The 23,771-nt window shown below is 41.1% G+C and overlaps 2 protein-coding genes across 17 annotated transcripts in view; one reads left to right on the plus strand and one right to left on the minus strand.

Moving 5' to 3' along the window:
• Positions 1 to 23,771, plus strand: part of FHIP1A (FHF complex subunit HOOK interacting protein 1A) — a 438,671-nt gene that overhangs the window by 394,513 nt on the left and 20,387 nt on the right. For all 16 annotated transcript variants that reach the window (XM_069105531.1, XM_069105522.1, XM_069105520.1 and 13 more), the window contains 4 exons: positions 4,175 to 4,365; positions 8,724 to 9,932; positions 15,336 to 15,514; positions 17,063 to 17,201. In XM_069105531.1, the coding sequence (XP_068961632.1) occupies positions 4,175 to 4,365; positions 8,724 to 9,932; positions 15,336 to 15,514; positions 17,063 to 17,201 (1,718 nt within the window). The remainder of the gene's footprint in view (positions 1 to 4,174; positions 4,366 to 8,723; positions 9,933 to 15,335; positions 15,515 to 17,062; positions 17,202 to 23,771) is intronic.
• GATB (glutamyl-tRNA amidotransferase subunit B) overlaps positions 1 to 23,771 on the minus strand; it is a 153,958-nt gene that overhangs the window by 2,829 nt on the left and 127,358 nt on the right. The window lies entirely within an intron of this gene.

Raw genomic sequence — 23,771 nt, forward strand, 5'->3', positions numbered from 1 at the left:
ACTGTAAAATGAGCTGGAAAAGAAGATGGTAAACCACTCCAATATCTTTGCCAAGAAAATCCCAAATGGGGTCACAAAGAGTTAGACATGACTGAAATGACTGATCAAAAACAGCAAAATCTTTTAAGCTGCAGTGAAAGTGTGAGAATCGTTGTGGTTCTACCCAGATAATTTTGCTAAATTTAGATATGACTCCAGCCTAATTTTGCAATATGAATCTAATTTAATAAATGAATGATTCAGCGAGAGATTCTGATAACAAATACTAGAAACAAACTGTGTATTAAAAAAAAAACCCAGAAGAATTGAATAAATTGTGGTGTGTTAGTGAAATGGAATATTATTGCCCCATAAAATGTTCAAATAGGAGGGATAAAAAGAAATACAGCATGGCTCATATGAAGTGATCCAGAATGATGAAAGCAAAATTAGGACGACTCATATACCGGCTCCCACTCTATAAAAAATGACTAACAGAATCTTCCAAATTCATAGACAGGAGAGAAACAGAGAGGAGACAGAGGACAAGCAAGATGCTGTACTGGAGTTTGGGTTTTTTTTTGTTGTGGTCAAAGTTTATATCCATTTTTCTTCTTCATTCAAAATATAACTAGTTTGGAATTTATGATTTTATTCCTCATTTTGTTCCTTTTTCTTTTTTTTTGTTGTTGTTGAAGCTATTTTGAAATTATAATAAAGACTTTTTTAATATAAAATAAAAATTCCAATATCCAAGTCTGACCTGATCCTTCTCTGTCATCTGCCAGTTTTGCTAATGGTGTTTTCATCTTCCCAATGTACCTTAGCGTCTCAACATTTTGACTATCTCTTTAGTTAAAGCTCTTCCTCCAAACAGGCCTTCCCATCGCCTTCTTTCAGACATCTTCCCTGCTATGAGAGGCCTCTCCTCTTCCTTCCATCCTGTGTTCAGCACAAATTCCCGATTTCCGCTCTGGCATGTTTTTGCAAGGTTGCAATTGTCACATAGCCCAAGAATCTAAATGTAATTTCAAGCTACCCACTGGTGATATTTGATGAATAGCTTTATCATGTTTGGTCTAGTGTTTCATTTTTCCTACCTCAAATGAAGAGGGGAAGAAATCTATGTGTATCAACTTCAATGGTGAAAAATGTTCTGTTTGCTTCCAGCCTAAATGAAACTCAGTCATCAGGTTCATCCAGTCTAAGAAAAAACAGTGAATCATTTTATTTTTAAATCATTCATGAACAAAATAAGCCTACATTAAGACCTTGACTGTGGCAGGTATTTAGGGAATGGAGAATAATAGAATGTTTTGCTTAGTTTGCTGCATTCAATACTTAGTAGCCATGTGAATTTAGTACCCATTTAACCTCTATGACCTTTAGATTCCTCATCTACAAAATGGACAAAATAATACCCATAATGCTGACATCACAAGATTGTTGTGAGACTCAAATGGGAAGATAAGTGACTAGAAGGCTGGGCCTCGTGTCAGAAGCACCTGAGTTCAAATCTGGCCTCATGTACTTACTAGCTGTGTGACCTTGGGCAAGTAACTTAACCCTGTTTGCCTCAGTTTCCTCGTCTGTAAAATGAGCTGGAAAAGGAAATGAGAAACCACTCCAGTATCACTGCCAAGAAAACCCCAAGTGGTGTCTCAAAAGGTTGGACATGACTGAAACAGTTCAACAATAATAAACATGTACCTATGTATGTATGTGTATACATACACACAGTGCTTTGCAAACCTTGAAGCACTACATAAATGTCAATTTTCAATATTATTTTATTAACAATTTAAGTTGATACAATAGATCCCTCCCCCCTCTTCTTTTGAGGTAGGAAAATGAAACACTTGACTAGACCAAACATGATAAATTTGATTCTCAGATATCACCAGTGGGTGGCTTGACCGTACCCTAGTTGTTAGTAACTTAATTTGATGGAGTTCAAAAGGAAATGGCTCTCAAACTGGTTGGTATCCTGCTATTAAACATAGCTGTTCAATGTTCTGTGGACTGTTTCATGTGTAGATAAAAATGACTGCCTTTTGTTATTGAAAAAAAAAAGCATTGGGATTTGGGTTCATCTCCAGCAGGCTTACTGAAAACATCTTATTATGTATCTTGTTTTTGTCTTCTTTTTCAATGGCATTCAGATAGAAAACAGCCTGGTCTAAAGCACTGCCCTGCTATTATTATTTTGTATTTAATGTTCTGTAGTCTATGGCATCGTTGGATAAAATAAAAGCTTTTTGTAACTGAATTAAAGTTTCAGTACATAAACTCATCTATGGCCTCGCAGAAGGCATGTTCAGGACAACTCCAGTAGCCAGTGAGGTGATGGGGATGATATATGTGTACTTGATCCTGTTCCCACATGAGGTTTTGATTTCTTTTTGCTAGGTCATCAGATATTTTGATAGCTTTAAAATTATTATCTCATTCTCATCATTTGTCATGAAAAGTGAGATGAGTTCAGATTGAAATGATCCTGAGACAAGTTGTTATCCTGCTGTTATCAGCTTATATTAAATTTCCTTTGTACAGTTACACAGATGGATGCAGTTTTTATTGTGCCTATCACATTGCCTGGAACATATTAAGTGCTTAATAAATTCTTGCTTATGAATAACAATAATAGAAGTCTTTGGTTAACTGAAGTTACATCAGCTAATAGATTTACTAGTTGGAAGGAGCCTTAGAAGTGGAACTTTTTCTGTTTGCTTAAAATCTTTGAAATATACTGAATTATTTTGTCTGGAGGTAGAAAGGACCCTGGACTCATCTAAAGCCAACCGCCCTCTTTATAGAGTTGAGGGACCTGACTTTCAGAGAGACAGCTGATGGTCACACCTGTGATTCTTACGTATCTCTCTCCTTCGATGCAGCACTTTCCTCACAGCATGATGTTGCTTTTTTACTTCCCTAACTTAGTAACTAGAGCATAATGAAAGAAATTGGATATTTTAAAACACTATGGATTTTACACGGCTACAAAGGTCCATTTTGAGGTCTTTGTCTACCCTTCATCTGCTTATCTAGAATATGTATGGATCTCCAGATGTGCCCTTGAAACTTTTCATTTATTAAAACGAAATCCTTGATATAGGTTTGTTTTCTGTAAGTTCTTTTTTCCTGGAAGTAGACTTGAGGATGAAATCATTCCATTGACTTGAGAGATCTGGTTAAATTAGACTTTTCTGAATTACCTTAAAGCTCAGATTTTTAGAAAATTTGTCTATCTGAGAAAATGTAAGACTTTACTTATGCATACTGAGAACTCTTAGCACTTAAGGTTTACAAAGGATTTTCCTCACAACAACTATATGATGTGGGAATAAGCTACAAGTAATCATATCCCCATTTTAGAGATGAGGAAACTGAGATTCAAGGATGGTAGGGACTTGTCTGATCCCATAGCTTTGTAATTGTCAGAGCTGGCATCTTAATTAAGCCAGAAAGTAGAAAGTGGATTAGTTTTGGAGTCAGAGATCCAGGGTTCAGATCTTGGTTCTGCTCCTTATTACTTAGATTGGCAATGATGAAACGCTTCCCTTCTTTTGGCCTCAGTTGCCTTATCTGTCAGATGAAGGGAAGGTGAACTAATAATAATCTCTAAGCGCCCTCTTGCCTCTTAAAGTACAATCGTGAGCCTAGACATCTGTTTTCTCTCTATAACTTGTCTCCATATCAGAGCACCAAAAGTAGAGAATCAGACACAGATTGAGTGCCTCTGATATCTAGAATCTAGCACACTCTTTACTCTGTGTCCTTACTTTGAGGATGTGTCATTGGATTTATTACCATTTTGTCCATTAAGGAATGGTCTGCTGAGCATGTTTGACTGCAGTGGGCCCCCGTATTCTATCGTTGGTGTTTTAGTAGTGACTACAGCTTGAAATATCCAGGGTCCAGGCTGCTTCAGGGTTTGGAGTTACCCTAAAACGTCTTGTGTGATGTGGAAGCATCCAGCAATGCTTCCAGTGTGGCCTTGGCCTTTGTGTTGCTGTTTATCAGCAGAAAATATGGAAGGTGATTTGGTACATGAAGGAGCCCCTCTTGCCTTCATTGCCTGCCAACCCTGGGGCTGGGGAACATGTCAGCTCCTGGTATTAAGTAGACACCAGGCATTCCTTTGGTGTAAAAGAACCATTAGTTTGGATTAATGGAAATCCATTTATTCTTTCAGGTACCTAATCCCATGCAACCACATGATGACGAGTCAGAGGTGGGCTGTGAAGGAAAGAGATTGCTATTCTGTTTCTGCTGCGAAGCTGCTTGCTCTGACCCCCGTGTGCTGCTCCAGCGGGATCACCCTGACTCTTGGGAACCAGGAGAGGGACTATATCCTTTGGTCCAAGTTCATGCACAGTGATTCAGGTGGGAACTTAACTTGGAGTGTCTTGAAACAGAGTCTCCCCATTCTTCTTTATTTATGGGATGTCTATATCTGTGTAGATAGACCAGCATGCCATAAATCTAAACAGGTGAAGGCTGCTTCTTCACTTTATGAATGACTGATTTGGGGCTGTGGTTCTTCTCCTTCATGAATTATGTACACTCGATAATTAGTGCCAAATAAAAAACAGAGTCCTTCCCTCATTTATTGCTTCTAAATCTTTATTTTAAGGAGAATCCCTAGTGACTCTCTGGAATCAGAAGTAGAAAGGCATATTCCAGTATGTCTTCGGAAATTAAGTTTGCTTATTTATGTATATCCAAATTTGAATTAGACCGTACTGAAACTTCTTGATAGCCTGACTGCATATGGCTTGATTTCTAATATGTAGTTATAAAGGTTTAAGTCTAGGAAAAGGAAAATGGCAGCTTGCTATGTATGGTACAGTGTGAATGTGAGCACTTAATACATACTGCATTTTCTACAGACATTTCATATAGTAGTTATGCATTTTGACCAAATGAAGAATATATAGATTAAGTATGTGACATCTCCGATCTGTTCAGGGGACAGAATAACATATTTGTGTTTTGGTTGCTTGGTTTTAGAGATTGAAAGTGCAACTCTGCGAATTATATCTATAGCCATCTCTATCCATATATTCTTTCTATCTAGTTATCTTAACATTATTTCACGTTAGTCTGAAATGAGATATCTTGGGAAAAACACACAGATACACGGAGGAATAGCACTAATTATAAACTGTACCTAGATTTTATATGGACCTCCTTTGAACCAATGTGGGTATACAGAATTCAGTAAACATTTATTATGGACCTACTATGTGCTTGATAATAATGGTTTAGGCCCTGGAAATAAAAAACACAGTGAAATGTGTCATTACTTCAAGGGGCTGATCTGCCTTTAGGGGTTACATGAAGGTACAGTAAGATAAACTATGGTGGGGAAGAGAAGGGAGTTCTGTGGTCAGTCCATTTCTGTATGCAGATAGCTGCAGAGAGAGAATGTATTCATGTCCCTTCAATACTTCTTCAGGTGGTCTTTGCAGTGAAGAAGTTCTGACTGTATTCTAATCACCAGGGAAGTATACAGAGAATTTCTGCCTTTGACATTTACCACTTGTGTGGAAAAATATCTCTATTTTCACTAACCTCTAACTGAAGTTTATCATTTCCTTCAATTATTAAAAAAACACTATTCTGATGGGGGCAGCTAGGTGGTGCAGTGAATAAAGCACCGGCCCTGGAGTCAGGAGTACCTGAGTTCAAATCCAGCCTCAGACTAAAACTTAAAACAAGAACTAGTCGTGTGACCTTGGGCAAGTCACTTAACCCCAATTGCCCTCCAAAAAGCAAAAAAAAAAAAATACTATTCTGAGAAGTGATCCATAGGTTTCACCACACCGACAAAGGGGATCCTTGACAAACAGAAAGGTTAAGAACCCAAGATAGAATATCTTTATGAGTGGGTTCCCCTGATTGAGAAAGTTATTGTTTTTGGCTTAAGTCCATTTTTAGAAATGACCATTTCCTCACTAGTCCTTGGTATCTGTGTGACAGTGGGTCCCTGTAAGGTTGATAGAATCATGACATGTCATGCTAGAAGGGACTGAATCTTAGAGCTTATCTCATCCAGCCTTCTCCCTCTCTTTGGTGATTCTTTGTGGTATTACATGAAGATAACTTCCTCTTGCATCGATTTTGCTAGGCAAAGCTGAGAGGATTCCGTGTACTTTGCTAGTTGCTAATTTTTCACATTAACCTTTCTATGTTACAAAAATGGAACCCATCTTTAAAAAAAATTTTTTTTGGTCTCAGTATTCAGCACTGGCTCAGGCAGCTTTTGAGGCTTTAAAACAATACCCTTTGAAGCTAGGAAATGGCTTCTTATTACAGGAGGTAAATTTTTAATTTTTAAAATTTTCTCCCCAGACATTTATTTTATTAGTAAGCAAGTGGCAAATCAATTGAGTTTGCCATTGTGATGATACATCTTAAATTTTTACATTTTACACTGAAAAAATTGTTATGGGGTACCAGCCCCGAACACTACCCTTCCCACCTCTCCCAGCAGCAGATACACCATGATGACTTAAATGCAGTTCAAGTAACCTGAAAGATATAGCTACCACCTTTAAACATCTGACGGCAAGGTCAGAGCAGGAAGTGGATGCCAGGAGAACAAAGCCTGAGGAGTCTGGAGTTTCTTTGGATTTTTTTTTTTTTTTGGTGAATTATTTCATCTCTGTAACACATTCTTCTCAACTAGTAATCAACAATCCAGTCTATGCAGCATTTGTTAGGGGCCCAGTATATGTAAGGCTTTCTGCTGGATGCTGGGGATCATAGTTACAGTAACAGCTGCCATTTATCCAGTGCTTCTAAGGTTCACAAAGGGCTTGCATCTCTTATCTCATTTCATCCTTATGGCAACCCTTTGAGGTGCTCTTATTGGCCCCAGTTTAGATGGCACCACTTTGTCTGGGAGCAAGTAAATGACTTGTCTCGGGTGGTTGATATTGAGTTGATATTGATTGATATGGTTGATATTGATCAGCTGGGTGATATTGAGGCTTAAGGCTTCTGTCTAAGGCAGGATTTGAACTTGGGTTTTCCTGCATTCATGTCTACTATTCTATTCAATTGCTTATTTGACCAGATGTAGGATGTCATTAGTGTAAGGGACTCCCAATTTGGAAAGTCCCTCTCCACCACAGGCCTTATGATCGATATGCAATTTATAGTCTTAGAAGCTGAGGCAGGGTCACAGCCAGAATATGTCAGAGGTGGTATTTGAACTGGGATCTTACCGAATCCAAGGCTGGCTCTTGATATCCTGCCTCTAGATAAGCTGCCTCTAGAAGTTGGAGATAAGAGGACAGAAATGAACAGTCTCTACCCTCAAGAAACTTCCAGTCTGTTGAGGAAGAGAACATCTCAATGTGAGCCCATGTTTGTATGATGCCTTAAGGTTTATTAAGCATTTTCCTCATAATAATCCCCTAAACTAGGTTGTAAATGTGTTACTGTCCCCATTTTACGCAGGATGCTTAGAGGGGAAATGATTTGCCCATGGTCACACAACTAGTAAGTTTCCATGGTAGGTCTTGGGTCCAGGTCTATTTGTTCAAATGATTTTGTGGTTTTGAGTTAAGTTTTGAAGGTTAATTTTGTGATACACACCCTCATTTTTAAGTGGGAGGAGAGGAGAATATGGTTTTGTTGGTGAAGAAACAGGGAATATTATATTAATGTGCCACTGTGGGGAAAATGAATAATTGACAAGATGAAAGAAATCCCTCCTGCTTGACAAGAAAACGCGGGCAAGGAAATACATTGTTTTCATTTTCTTCCCTTTCAAATCACACAGGCTAAATCCCAAACATGTTTGTGGTAGTGTGATGTTAGGGTGCCCATTGGAATGCTGTGAACGTTGCTTAGTGTGACAGTGCCTGACACATGGTAGGTGTGCTTATCAACTGACAGTGACATTGTAGCATTAGTGAACCTCCCTGACAACACAATTTAGGACCACAGAGTAACTTTGGCGAGACTTTGGTTCACCAAAATCTCAGACTGCAATACTATTGGAATCTTATGCCTCCAGGCTTCTCCTGCCCTTCCCCTTCCTCCACTCCTCAGCATGGAACACTTCAGGCATAGAAACTCCTTCCATCTGTAACCTAAGCTCTTAGAGAGTTGTCTGGAACAGTAAGAGCTTGACTTGTCTAGGGCCATGCAGCTAGTGTCTAAGAGGGACAGGATTTGAACTCAGGTCCAAGGCCAACCCTCTCCTAACTATTCTATGCTACCTCTCACTTCTTCCTCTCAAACCAACAAAACTTAAGGGTCATAATATAGTCTTGTTTCACTTTAAGGTTTACAAAATGCTTCGTGCCCCCTCTCCTTGAACATCCTCATGAAGTAAAATAGTGGGAGTCCTTTTTCTCATTTTCCAGATAAGGAAACATTGTTAGAAAGGGGAAGTGACTTTACTGAGATTATATAGTAAGTATTGGAGCCAGGATTTGAACTCAGGCCTCCTGAATCCATGTCTAGCCAGTTCTCTTGCTAACCCATGTTTCCAATAAAACTATAAGGAAATAGATCTTTCCCTGAATACGTTCTCTCTGAGAGAGCATCTAGTTTTTGCATCTGATAACTTACCCTACAAATGTCCATATCCAGGCCCTTGATTTCACCTTCTTGGTTTGTGTTCTTCTGTTAGCAAAGACTTTTTGTTCTTGTTAAACTTGTTTCCCCCTAAATCCAAGAATGGATCATATTATATTTTGAACTGTGTTTGTCTTTCATTTCAGGCCCTGGAGAGCAGCCTCCTCCTGGGGAAGTGTCTCCATCGGCCTGTATTGTGGAGTATGGGAAAGCCTTGGACATTAGCTACCTTCAGTACCTTTGGGAGGCCCATAATAACATCAGTCACTGTATGAAGGACTGCCAAGTCTGGTCTGCTCTTTATGATGGAGAATCCCCTGATCCTGACACCTTTCTCTTCAGTCTGAAGGAGGAGAACAATAAAAATACATCCTACCCAGTGCTGAGGACGCACCAGCAGTTACCTGGCCATCCCTGTTCTCAGCTCACACACAAGAAGGAGAAGAGCCAGACCGAATTGGAATGGGATGACAGCTATGACACAGGAATGTCTGCCCAGTCAGGAGGGAGTCCCTCTCAGCCTTGCAAGGATTTGGAGACCCCAGCTCCTCCGGTCCCCATCGATCCCCCCAAGCACATCCAGGAAATGAAGAAGAATGCCATCATGCTGTTCAAAGGCTCTTATATTGAGGAATCTGACTTTCAGGATGATGTCATGGTTTACAGGCTCTGTGCTGAGAAAGATGCCCAGGACAGCCAGAGTGTACAGGAAGAGCTTCTGAAGTCCTCGAGGTCCCCCCTGAACAATGGGCCCCTTGATAGTGAGCAGCCAGAAATAGATTCTGAAGAAGAACAAAATAGAATCAATTCAGGCTTGAGCCATGAAGATGCTGAGGAAGATTCCCACCAGAGCCCTTCCAGGGTGTCCCCACCACCCATGTCCGAGTTGGCCCCTCAACCCGTGTCTGAGTTGGCCCCACCACCTGTATTCCAGTCAGCCCCGCCACCTGTATTCCAGTCAGCCCCACCACCTGTGTCCAAGTTGGCCCATGCTGCACCACCAGATGCAGACCATGATTCTAGTATGATGGTGGCCAGCCCAGATGGTGAAGATTTCATTACCCAGTATGAGAAAATCATAAAGGAACTGGACTCCGGCTCTGAGGGGTTGATGGAAGAAAATTTCCCATCTCCTGATCCCTTGCCTCCTGTGCCAGAGGAGGAAGGGGAGAAGAAGGAAGAAGAGGAAACAAGTGAGGCAGAGGAAAGAAAGGAGGAAGAGGAAGATGAGGATGACTTTGAGCATTTTGTTGCTGAGGCTCCTTCAATAGAAAGTTTACCTTCCCCATTTGGGACAAAAGATCAGATGGCCTTTCCTAGTCGTCATATGAGGACTCAAGGGGCCCCCTTTACAGGTGAAGATTTCAACAGCTTTGCTGCATCTCTTTTCTGAGAGTATTGATGTGTATTGGGGCAGGAAAATAAGGTAGGATAGAGTAAGAGTGTGGTTCATTGATTCAACACAAGGATGAAGGTATTTCATGGTATTATTTAGTAGAATTTCTTTCTCTTTTTAGGACTAAAAACTTTCTTTTAATTTCTTCAAGGAGAAACATAAAACCAAATAAAAATTTACCTAGACAAACTTCCTTTTCTACAATAAAATTGTAAAATTAAATCTTTAATAATGGCAAATAAAATGAAGCAGCAGGATGTTTGATCTTTAAATTAGAAGTAATGACAATAGCAGACATTAATATGGGATCAGAGAATTTGTGTCTGGAAGGGACTTTAGAATAGCTGGATTATGTTCAAAAAGACATTGGTTCTGGTTTAATAGCATTTCCTAAAGGCTATTCGAGTGAAGTATCAATTCTCAGACAGGTCCTACTCCACTGGAAAGTCTTCAAGTACAGTCTTGTACAAGATAGACGAACTATGTCCCTTGCCTGAGGAACAGCTCAACTAAATTCAGCAAGGCTTCTCATCTGAGAGGTTGGCCAGAAAGTGATGGATTTTTCAGCCACAGCAGCTCCCCAAGATCATCTACTAAAACCGAGTGGTTGGAGTCTGCCATGGTGGATGCGATGCTTGTATCAGTGAAATCATAGGTCCTTGAAGTGTTGAGTAGTAACAGAGGATGATGACTGGTCTTATTGCTTAATTATCATGGCATAGCGACATGTTTAGGGTTGTTGTCTGTAGGATATTTGGACCTGTGATTTCATCTTTGTAGGGAACTCCCTGCAAAGAAATTCCCTCTACCAGTGCAGGTTAACAGCTATTCTACAGATTATAGTCTTAGAGGATTGTTTAAATTGCTGAAAGGTTAGCTAGCCTCCAAGGTCACACAGCCAATGTATGTCAGAGGGTCTTGAACCCAGGTCTTCCTGACTCTTGAGGCCAGCTTTTTATCCACTGTACAAACACACATACACACAATCTCTCTCTCTACACAGAGACCTGTGTGTATCTATATACACATATAGAGGTAGATCTGTCTATCTACTTGAAAATAAATATGAAGCTTTACTCTGTGTGTGTATATACATAACTTTATAAGTTTTTATTTTTAAAAGAAATTTCCTCTTTTAACATCTTCCCCTGGTATTGCACATGCTCATTTTCTGTCATCTCTCTATGTGTTAACTATGCCCTAAAAGAATGAATGGTTACCATTAGTCTTACTGTTTTCTAATGCTATCTCCTATTTGCACATCCCTGTTTACTCTGCCAACAGGTGGTAGTAGAAATTCTTTGGGGGCAGCCTATTTGAGATAAGCAAATTTAACTACAAATTCATTACTAAAAATAGATATCTATTAATACCTCTATTAAAGATGAGGATACATTGCAGTGATATCTTTGTCAGAAACTTCACAACTGGATGTAGTAAAAATATAGGAGATATAAGATATGTTCCTTGATGGCACAACATGGATTTTAACATTACATAATAAATAAAATATCATTAAATGTAACTTAAAACATAAAATCTAGGAGTCTTGGGACAGAGGACTGGGTTCAGATTCCTGGGTGTGAGTAAGTAGGATTGACCCTTGCTTAGGGAATGGGGAAGGCACAAGTTTAGAAGGGAGAGGACCTTTTGGGGGTGGTAATAGACTTATTCTGAGGGTAAGCAGGTGATAGGTGGTGGGCCAGGCTCATCCTTTCCATGGTAGTACTTAGGGGTTAGGAGTTAGGGAAGCATAGAGATGTTGAGCCAAGCTCTCCCTTTGAGCCCTTTCAAATTGATGTAAAACAGGAGTTATTTTTTTTACAATTAATTTTTTGTTTTTAACATTCACTTCCATAAGATTTTGAGTTCTAAATTTTCTCCCCCTCCCCAAGACAGTGTGAAATCTGATGTAGTCTCTACATATACATTCATATTAAACATATTTTCATATTAGTAATTAAAACAGGAGTTCTTAATCCTTTTTAGTGTCACAGTCCCCTCTGGCAGTCTGATGAAGCCTGTGGACCCCCTGCTCAAAATACAGTCTTTAAATGCATAAAATAAAATACATAGGATTATAAAGGGAACCAATTATATTCTAATAGTTATCAAAGTAAACTTTTAAAAAATGTTCCTGGCTCTCCAGCGATTTTTGTTCTAAAAGAAGTAAATGAGCTTAATCTTTGGGACCAAGAAAGTAAGCTTTGAATAAATTTCAGAGGTTCCTCTACCAAGTGCCCTGTTTCTACTTGCATATTTCTCTAAATGCTTACTAATTAATGCCTGAGATACCTTTAATTTGGAAAGTCAACTCCTTTTACCTTTCATCCCATAATTGTAGGGCCATTTTTTTTAGTGGGAAGGGAGAGAGGGACAGACAACTGGGGAATATCAGGACAGACCTCCTGGAGGAATTGGCACCTTGAACTAAGTCTAAAAGGGACCTAGATGTTTCAGGAGACAGAATGTTCCAGGTTTGGGGGGACCAGCCTGTGCAAAAGCAGAGGTTGTTGTGTATGGGGAATAATGGGGAGGTCATTCTGACTGGAACCTAGAGTTTGTGGGGATTCACATGTAATAAGAATGATAGTTTGGAACCATATTGAGAAGGGCCAAAGGAAGGAATTTATTATCTTATTCTAGAAATAGGGGGGAGATCTCTGAAGCTTCTTGAGTAGGGGAATGGCAACAGGGTTGTTCTGAGCTTTGGGGAAAGCATTTTGTACATTTTTAAGACCAACAGAAATATGAATTATTATTGGATGTCTCCCCTTTGTTTCTAAGAGCCAGGGTTTTTTGTTTTCTTAGTGTCTAGGAGCAGCTCCATGTATTCCTGAAAGGAACAAACATCTCCATCACTCAGCTTCATGCCTTTCTCAGCACAGGCTTTAGGCTACAGTTGTTTTAAAATTTTTTTTCCTTTTAAATTTTATGGTGTTTGTTTTTAATAGACTGCTTCTGTTTCATTTGAGGGGGTTTTATTATCTTATACAGCCCAGTGCTTGCAGAGTGAAGCATCTAGTGATGAAATCTGTTTTCATTTTCTTAAACTCATATTAATGTTGGCCCACTCTTCTTAAGACTCTCCCATTCATCAAATCTTATGTGCTTTCATTACAAATAACGCTGCGGTTTAGGGGGTGTCATCAATAGCTAAGCTGAAAAACCAAACCCACAAATCCCCATTACTGTTATTTACTGTGACACTTTGATAGCAAAAATCTAAAACTTCTACAAGTAATTTGGTTGATGCTAAATCTCTTCTTTCATGATTTTTCCTGTCTTGAGTGAACTCGAGCTGCAGAAAATGTGCTAGTTTTATTCTTATACAAATGAAGGGAAACCTCTTTTTTTTTTAATGTCCTCGTTTTGTAATCCCACCGATGCCATAGTGTTCAACAGGACTGTGGGATGCCATTCTTTCTGACCTTAGAATTTAGCGATGGTTATGAACCTGTGCCTAATGCTGAAATTTTCTCCTCTCTTCTTCTTCACTGTGATGATCTCAGGCTGACCCGACCCTTCCTATTGTTCTGTGTTTTTGCCCATTTAGTAGAGCATCCATATTGTCTTGCAGATACATTTAAGAATCTCAAACCTTTACTGGCTGCTAAAGGTATATATTATGCTTAGCAGTATTATGGAGAAGAACTAAGTCTTGAATGTAAGGGATCAATACAATTTCATTTAATTTAGCAAAGTTTTATTGAGCACTGACTGATGGGAGAGGCAGCTCAGCAGTGGCTGGAAGGGTGACAATAAAGATAGGAAGATCTAGGTTTGAGCCCTGCCTTGGATATATTTACTCACACAGGACTCTAACCATACACAAGTAACTTACCCTCTCACAGTGCCTCAAGCAACATTCTGAGACTGAGTTATAGTTGAGTTTTTTGGTCTACATTGGTGAAGGGAGTTTCCATGCTTGGAATTGCCCCCAGTGATGAAAGCTCAGATCTGAACTGCTCAAAACAAAAAAAGCAAGGCAAGGATGCTAAGCCCTAGGAATAAAGGATAAAAAAAGGAAATATTTCCTGCCCTCAAGAAACTTACATTCTACTTAGGGGGATACAACTTGTATATGAATATATAAATACAAACTAATATTATAGGGGGATGTATGGGAGTGTGGATCAGGAAAGGCTTGTATAGTGGTTAGTACCTGACCTGTGCTTGGAAAAAATTTGGACTTCTAAGACGTGGAGGTGAGGGAGATACCCCATTGATGGGGATGTCCAGTTCAAAGGGATGGAGATGCAAATTAGAGTACCATATGTGAGGAATTAAAAAGGCCATTTTGCCTGGATTAGGGAATGCAGGAAGGGAATGAATGTATGATGAGGCTGGGAAGGTAGACTGGCCCAGGTTGTGAAGCCCTTTAAAAGTTAAGAGTAATTTTTTTTTTTTTATCTTAGAGGTAGTAGAGTGCCCCCTGGAATTATTGAGTGTAGCAATGACATGGTTGAATCTGTGCTGAAGAACAATGACTTTGGCAGCTTTGTGGAGGATAGCCTGGAGTGATTTGAAACAGGGAGACCAAGAACTAGGCTGTGGCAGCAATCAAGCAGAGAGGTGATCTAAGGTTGTATCTGTGTGAAGAGAGTGAAGGGAAAGGAGGATGCAAAAGAGAGGTTGTAGGTAACAGTGTCAAGATTGGGCAACTGAATGAAGAGGTGGAGTGAGAGACAGTGAGGACCTGAGGATAAGTACCATTGTGGTTATAAAACTGGGAGATTGGAGGAATGGTGGTGTCTTCTCTGGAAACAACGAAGTTTGGGAAAAGGAGTTGGGTTTGGGGGAAAAGCTAACAAATTCTGCTCTTGTCATGTTGAATTGGGTGAAATTTAGGAAACAGTAGCCAGGCCAGTCATTCTGGAACTTAGAGGACATAATGTGGAATGTTGGGCAGTAGAGATGGACAAGGAGGCTGGACCCACACTGTGAATGGCAAACAGTGGTGGCAAGAGGGAGCCAGTTACTCTTTGAGCCTGGTAAGTGACATGGTCAGATCTGTGTTTTAGGGAAGATTATTTTGGCAGAAAGCAATCTAAAGAAACACAGTACAATGTGTTGCCTTCTTATTTTAGAATTATCTGCCCTGCCTAATTATTTTTATGACCACCATAATTCACAGTTTGCCATGTGGAAGCTGCTACAGTGGGTAGTCTTATGGCTACCATATTTTTGCTGGGATTGGGTGGGGATAGCTGTCATTTTTCCTTTACATGTCGGAGTCTGAATAGATCTGAGAAGGATCTCAGAATCCTTTTCCCAGTGGCTACCCTAGTTCCAAAGGGGAGCTGGGGAAAAAAATGCACATGTAGCTAACTAATATCCAAGTGTTTTGTTTTTCCCACAGGACCATTTATCAGTGTGGTGCTGTCGAAGTTGGAGAACATGCTGGAGAACTCCTTGCATGTTAATTTGCTGCTTATCGGCATCATTACTCAGCTGGCCAGCTACCCCCAGCCCCTCCTCCGCTCTTTCTTGCTTAACACCAACATGGTCTTTCAGCCCAGTGTTCGTTCCTTGTATCAGGTATGTTTGTCTGCTTCCCATTTGTACTTGCTGCCTGCTCTGGCAGCTAATTTGTGAGAGCTTCCCTTCCCCTCCCTCCCTCATCAATTTTTATTTCCCTTCATTCGTATGAATTTGTCTTTGTTCCTTATTCTCATTCCTTTGCTTTCCTGCCCTGATTATTCTGGTCTCAGAGACTTAAACTCTGCATGAACTGCAGAGCTACATCTGGTTTCATATTCTGGAGGTTGTGTTATCAAGAAAACCCAAACACTTAAAAAATGAACCTAGTGGGCCCTCATACCTGTAAGACATTGCAGAGTGAGAGTGGAGCTCATTGTGGAGCATCAGAATGCCAAAATTCATTCAGAGGGTCATCACCCTGCCTAAGGTCCCTCCCCTCACTGACCCACCCACCCAGCTAACAAACCAATCATCCTAAAGCATTCCCCTGAGATTGTAAATGCTTTGAGAGCAGGGACCGTCTTTCTTCTTTCATAATTGTATACTTAGTGCTTAGCAGAGTGCTTCATACACAGTAGGAGCTTAATAAATACTCATCAACTGTTCCCCCAAACACAGATCCCCTCTGTGTCACCACCAACACAGATATCTTTTAGTGATTCCCTGTTGCCTCCAGGATAAAATATAAATTCCTCAGCCTGGGATTTAAAGTTTTCTACAAGCCTTGGTTCTTGGTTCTCCTTCAAGAATTCCCTGATCTTGATCTTGTCATCGTGGCCTATTCTTTGTGAATGACATTCTATCTTCAGCTTCCCTGACTTTGCAAAAATGGTGGCTCGTGTCTAGAATATGACCTCGTGATGAGCACTGCTCAGGCCCTACTTCCTCGAGGAGGCGGTTCTGGTCTCCCCCACCCCTCCTTCCCAGCACTCTCCCTCTTAAAATCACTTCATCTTGCTTTCTATATACTTTTCATTTATTTGTGTATGAGGATATCCTCCTCAGTAGAATGTAAGCTGCTTGAGGATCGGATCTGATTTTTGTTATTATCGCTCTGGTTCATTGTATATAGTGGCCACTGACTATTTATTCAATTGAATTAATGCAACTAAACTAATGTTTTTTTTTTTTTCCTCAAAGTAAAGGCATTTAATGAAGCCATAAGAAAGGAAGCAATAAAACATTCACCTGGGGCATGCTGTTGGGCAGATACTCATACCTCTGTAGGAGAGGCACTCCCATAGGGAACACGTGTGACTAGCAAACATATGTTTATCATATCCTTTGTGCATGGCTCTGGCACAGAGAAAAAGTCCTCAAGGAGCATATAATCTAATGTATTAAGGAGCCAGGCATGTTCTCGAGGATGATCCACAGCAGAATGTCCGAATGACCTTGGACACATCTCAGAACAACTCTCTGGGCTTGAGTCACTCTTATCTTAAAGTGAGGGGGTTGGACAGCATGACCCAGAGGTCGCTTCATGCTGGAGATGCTTTGATATCATGTTTGTGAGAGCGTCACAAAGAAGGCTACGTGGGAGTTGGGGAAGAGCTTCGTGAAGGGGGTACCATTGATCGTTCTTCTTCTCATTATTTGGGGCAGGTTCTTGCATCTGTGAAAAACAAAATTGAGCAGTTTGCCTCCATAGAGAGAGATTTCCCGGGCCTTCTTATACAAGCCCAGCAGTACCTGCTTTTCCGAGTGGACATGTCCGCTATGACCAATGAGGAAATAACCAAAGGTAATCCATCATCATTTCCTCAAGGGTGTTCAGGGGAAATGCAGCCTTTCACCCCTTTCTCTCCCTTGGTTTAGAAACCTTCGCCAAGTAGTCACTGAGAAGAAAAGAGGTATTAGCTTCGGCCCCTGACACGAGCTCACTTGGGTGATGCTATGTCAGTCCTCACCAAAGGAGGAGGGCCAGTCTCTGTTTTATGTCTCTGGTACAGGCCTGCCATGACAGTGCCACAGCCTGTGCCCACCCTGAGAAGGCCCTATTAGGGCATTTATTTTGTTAACTCAGAGCGATGCACAAAGGAGGCTGATGTATGGCTTGCCATCAGGCTGACAGTAAATAAAGCTGAGCGTGTGGGCTTTGAGGAGAGATTGTGTGTGTGTGTGTGTGTGTGTGTGCTGATCCATTGTGGTTGACTAGCCTGACACAAAGGGGAGCATGAACTCTATCATGTGTGGTTTTTTTATTGTTTTTTTTTTGGGGGGGGGGCGTTGCCAGCCAAAAATAAATGTGCTTTAAGGTGCTAGGAGGTGGAATACATGAGGCTGGACTGGCAAAATGTAATTTATGCTTGTCCTTAAACTCTTGTTGGGGCCATTTTTTAAATCTTTTTTTTTTTTTTTTGAGGGGGAACCCCGGCAGGGAGCAATTGGGGTTAAGCGACTTGTCCAAGGTCACACAGCTAGTAAGTGTTAAATATCTGAGACTGGATTTGAACTTAGGTCTTCCTTACTCCAGGGCCGGTGCTCTATTGACTGTGCCACCTAGTTGCCCTTACCATTTTTTTTTTAAACAAATGCAAAGGAATTGATGAGACCAGTTCAATGCAACAAGCATTTGTTAAGTGTTTACTGTTTAAAGAGAGCACCCTGTTAGGCGCTGGGGAAGATTTAGTCTAGATAAGACATGGTCTCTTTCCTCCAAAGAGCTTATAGTCTGGTGGGGGGAAGGGGTCTGGGGTGGGGGGGAAGAAAAGAGACAGATTCAAAGAGTCTTTTAGTTTGTAGCTTTCTATGTTATTTATCAAAGCTATAAGAGAGCCAAAGGAGGAGGCTGACCAAGAGCATGAGGGAAGGCTTCCTGAGGAGATGGCATTTAGTTGGGCATTAAAAGATAGGTAAGAATTCAGTAGATGAAAAGGGGTGAGGTTTAGAACACCCTAGCTGTAGGGAGCAGTGAGATCCAAGATACAGAAGTAGTAAAGTACGGAATGTTTGGACGACAGACCGTTTAACTAGAGAGGTGCAATCCGGAAAGCCAGGCAAGCCAGGAGGCATCAGATTCTGGAGGCCTTGTGGGTGACAGGGAGCACTGGAGATTTTTGAGGACAGGGAATGACACGACTAGATCCTTACACAGGGAAGTGCTATCAATACAAAGGGTGGGATGGAGCAGGGAGAAGGTGGAGGTTGGAAGCCCTTTGAGAAGGCTGGTGCAACAGTCCAGGTGCTAACATGAGCCTGTCCTGGGATGGTATCAATAACATTAGAGATGAAAGGATGAGTGTGAGAGGAGGAGAATTGACAGACCTTGGTAGCCAACTGTGAGAACTGTGGGAAAGGGAAACACTGGTGTTTGCAGGGTGGGGAGGTGGATAGGGCAATGACATGGTGGATGTGAATCCTACTGCCTCAGTCCATCACTGGTGAAATAGAGATTACTCTTTTCTCCTAATTCCTGTCTTGAACAGTCTTGGCCATCACTGATCCTCTGAGTAAAGGAGTGATACTGATGACACCTTTGGCTAGGGGAGATCCCAATCTCACTGGCCCTTAGTCCTAACAAATCAGTCTGTTTTGGGAGGTATGAAATTGAGGACAAGAGTCAGGGAACATGACCAGACCTCATGTCTCCTCACCTGGGAAGCCTGACCAAGGACAGACTAGGATTGCCTTAGTTTAGCAGATTAACAGATTAAACTTCACTTTGTCACCTTGAAGTGCCATCTAGCTCCTGTGATCCTACTGGTTAATAAGTCACGATCTTTCACATTCTGTATAGCATAAAATCATGTCTTCAGAAAGAGAGATGCATCAGGGGATCCCAAAGCAGCCTCAGAAACTCTGCAGAAGGTCTAACACACCCAAATGCTGCATTTCCAGTCAAACGCATTTTTTTTTATATATCTCTATTAGAATGTCCTCAATTTTTCTGACCCAGTCCATTCCTTCCTGAGTAATTCCAGCCCTCAATCATTTGTAGTCATTATTTAGGCCCTCTTTTGTCCCCACCCAGACAAGCTGTGCCTATTATTTTTCTCCATCACTCCATATAAATCAATATTTTCGAGTTCTTAATTATCTCAGCTACTCAAAAAATCAGTCTCATTTTTTACTTTTTAAACAATTTTTTGGTCAGAGGATCTCTGGCTATATCGCCAATGCTACTTGGATACCTTCCACATCTTATTGCTACGGTGTCTAACCATTGAAAATGTTCCCTTTCATTGCCTAAATCTCTCTTTATTATTATTATTTACTGAGCACATCATAGTTCACAAAACAGGGCTAAGAAAGGTGGCCTGTGTCACTTGCAGGAAAATAGAAGGTATTTTCTTCATTTAGGGAGGAATCCAAGTTCCTAGATATTGTGGCCATATCCTGTCCTCCCCAACATCCCTATATACTCAGTGGTTAAGTGGGGCCACTCTCTGAGAGGAGGTCAAAGGAGTGAAACTGCTTCTCCAGGGTGACACAAAGAGCTAATTTGGACCCAGACCAGGAATGAAGACATCCTTGCATTCTAATCCGAGACTGTGAATAAATGCACGGTTGTAGTTGGTGGTGAGATATATATTGATCTCTCCCACATGGCTGAAGCTCTGTGTCATAGGCATAAGCAATACCCTTTTTTGCTTGCTTCATCTAGGGCACAGTGAAAGTCCCATTGCTCAGTTTGCAGTTACCCAGAGAGATGAAATCACTTGCCCAGTATTATCCTTCTAGGGTCAGTGCTCCAGATCAACCCAAGTCCAAGTCTAATGCTAATGTCCAATCCAGTTGGACAGCTAGGTGGCACTGTGGATAGAGTGCCAGCCCTGGGGTGAGAAAGACCTGAGTTCAAATCTAGTCTTGGACACTTATGAACTGTGTGACCCTGGGTAAGTCACTTAACCCTGTTTGCCTCAATTCCTCATTTGTAAAATGACCTGTAGAAGGAAATGGCAAACCATTCCAGTATCTTTGCCAAGAAAACCCCAAATGGGGGCACAAAGAGTTAGACAGGATTGAAACAACACAACAACAAAACCAACCCATTGTGTCAAGCATTTGTTAAGTATTATCTGCATTTAAGGCACTGTACTAAACCCTGAGAATACAAGGACAAAATGAAGTACAGATCTTGCCTAAGGAGCTTACATCCTCACGAGGGGATAAAACTTGCAGACAGAGGAGTAGGTATGAAATTATTTTAGGAGGAGAGGACAATTTTTAAAGAACCTTGAATCTGGAGTCAAATGATGTGGGTTCAAAGCCATTATCACCTTAAGACACTAAACCTTCTGGGTCCTCAGTCTCTTCATGTGTAAGGTGAAGTGGTCAGACCAGTTGCTCTCTAAGTTTCCTTCTGCCTTTAGATCTATAATCCTGGATTGCTTTGAACAGAGTCATTCAGAAAAAGCTTCCTGAATGTTGAGGAGGGAGATGAACACATGAACTGAGCCTTGAAGGAAGCTGTCTCAGGGTCCTTGCTGCACTCTGTCCCCACCCCACAGTGAGGGTGAGTTTCATTTCTCTGAGGACACACCTGGGGCAGGAGAACTCCAGCAAGGCTTGCTGTCATTCAGGATCCTCATTTTCAAGGGAGAGAGAGAGAGGACGTTTCCCAGCTACTGTGCCCCTTCTCTACTATCTCCTCCCTTTCTTGTCCCTGCGGCTTCTCTCTGGGCCTCAGTTTTCTCAACTGTTAAATGAAGGAGTTGGATTAGGTACTCCCAAAGTTCCCATCCTAAAATTCTATTGCCAACAACTCTAGTTGGCTGAATATTCCATCATATAAGTAATGAATAGTTGTGAGTTTCTACTCATAACTTGGTAGGTAACTCATTGTATGGTCTCTATCAAGCCGCTTAATGTAATTGTAGTTTACTTGGCTGGATAACAAAAACAAAACAAAAACAAGATGGCAGCGGGTAGGGGGAAGGGATTGGCCAATAATACCTGCCTGACCTATCATGGGTTCACCAACTCCTGAGCTTAATTAAATAAGACAGATCTTAGACACCAATCCCCTTATTTACAGCCTGGAGGGTAACAGATTTAGAGGTGGGAGGGACTGTTGGAGATAATCTAATTCAATTTCTCAATTTTACAAATAGCTCAATTTAGGAGGCCCAGACAATTGAAGTTACTTGCCCAAGCTCACATATATTTCCAGTAGCATGGCTGGGTCCCCTGTCTTTAAATTTAACAATTTTTCCATGGCACTCTGCACTCTTCTTTCAGGATAATTGTCAAAACATAAGGGGGGAACAAGCTCCTATATTAACTTAGTTCTGGGAGTTTCCAGTAAATGTTTTTGGAAGTATTGGGGTAGGGAAATGAAGTAATCTTAGAAACCAATGGTTTTTAAGATACTATGGCCATTTAAAAATTGGAGGATGACTTAGAGGAACATCCTTAATCAAATAAGAAATAGAAGAAATCATAAAAGAAAATGGACATTTTTGACTACAAAGGTTTTGCAAAAGCAAAATCAGCACAGCTAGATGTAAAGGGAGGTTGTCAGTAGGGGACACAATCTTTGAGAACACGCATGGTGCAGTGGAGAGTGCTGGATTTTGACCCAGAGGACTTGGGTTCATATCTTACCTCTGCTACTGTCTATGTGACTCTAGAAAAATCATGTGAACTTCTCTAGGCCTCTGTTTCTTCATCTGTAAAATGAAGGATTTGGAACAGACAGTCTCCAAGGTCCCTTCCATTGGCAACTAAGTGGCACAGTGGGCTTGGAATCAGGAAGACTCATCTTCCTGAGTTCAAATCTGGCCTCAGATACTTACTGGCTGTGTGACTCTGGATAAGTCATTTCACCCTGTTTGCCTCAGTCTCCTCATCTGTAAAAGGAACTGGAGAAGGAAATGGCAAACCACTCCAGTATCTTTGCCAAGAAAATCCCCAATGGGGCCACAAAGAGTCAGACACAACTGAAACAACTCACCAACAACCAAAGTATCTTCCAGCTCCTGATCTATGATTCTTTTATCTTTGATAAAATTTTAATATCCAAGATATATATATAGGGAATTGACACAGTGATATAACCAAATGCTATTCCCCAAGAGATAAGTGGCCAAAGGATATGAACAGTTTTCAAAAGGAGAAAGATAATGTGACATTTGGCCCTGGAAACCCACTTAGGTTCTCAGGCTGTAGTTATCCAGACTTGAGCTTGAAAGATTAGTGAGAAGACTCATTTTTTTTTTTTAAATCAGGGCTGCCAAAGAAGGGGGTGGGGATGATGCTGGGCCGGTGTGATGGAACAGTTCTGACCGCAGGTTTCTGAGTTACACCCCTCATAAAGGGTTCCACAGATGCTCAGGAAAAGCCTGGCAGGCAGGAAGGTGGGGTAATAAATAAATGTCAGCGTGCCAAGAGCTACTTTTACTGAAATGTTTCACTGTATCTAAAAATTACAAGGGAGGGCTTTCAAGCAGAATGCCGAAAAGATTTCTGCGGCTTGTTTAGGGGAGCATTACATAAGGGTCTTACTCATGGGAAAGAAGAAGAGGGGGAAGGGGTGGGGATCCTGGCTCCTGCCAATCACCCTGCTCCATAATTGTAAGGGGCTTTGATATACACCAATCAGAATTCCAATCCCCTCAACTTCTCCTTTAGAATCACTTTTTTTCATAGTGAAGAGCCCCCAAGCCTAGCCTTCTAAAGGGGGACCCAGATCTTGCCCAGAGAGTGGTGGGATATGTTTGTTGGAGAGTCCGATACTCAAAAGGGAGGCCTTGTTTCTGACGTAATGAGAGGGATGGAGCGCTAGTCTTGGAGTCGGGAAGACCCGCATTCAAGTCCTTACTTCAGACACGTAGCTCCAGATCACAGGTGTGAAAGTTGTGTCTGTCTCACAGGGTTATTGGGAAAAATCAAAGGATTTCTCATCTTAATGATGATCTACCTTAGAGTTGTCTATCAATTGTTATCATTAGTGAAACTTTCCAATAATGAGGAGAAGGGAAGGGAATAGACATTTTTGTAGCACCTACTATGTGGTAAGCACTGAGCTAGGTGCTTTACATTCAAATATCAATTCATCGGAGTCTCACAACAACCTTGGGTGCTAAGTGCTGATATTATCCCCATTTATAGTCAAGAAAACTAAGAGGTTAAGTGACTTGTTCAGGGTCACAAGGTAGTGAGTGTCTGAGGCAGGATTCAAACTTAGGTCTTCCTGACTCCAGGATTAGTGCTCTATCACTGTGCCACTAAGTTGCCTAAAATGAATTCTCACAAAAAGAAACAGCAGACTTATCTGCCATACTAGAATAGCCAGTCCCCCTTTAAGCACACTTCACTCTCTGTGGGCACAAGGTTTCAAGTCAGGCCCATCCTCAGTGGTATGTGATAA

This window comes from Petaurus breviceps, unplaced genomic scaffold (genome assembly GCF_028583685.1).
Source record: "Petaurus breviceps papuanus isolate PSGF00001 unplaced genomic scaffold, PetGlider_PUasm1.0 76, whole genome shotgun sequence".
NCBI classification, from domain to species: Eukaryota; Metazoa; Chordata; class Mammalia; order Diprotodontia; family Petauridae; genus Petaurus; species Petaurus breviceps.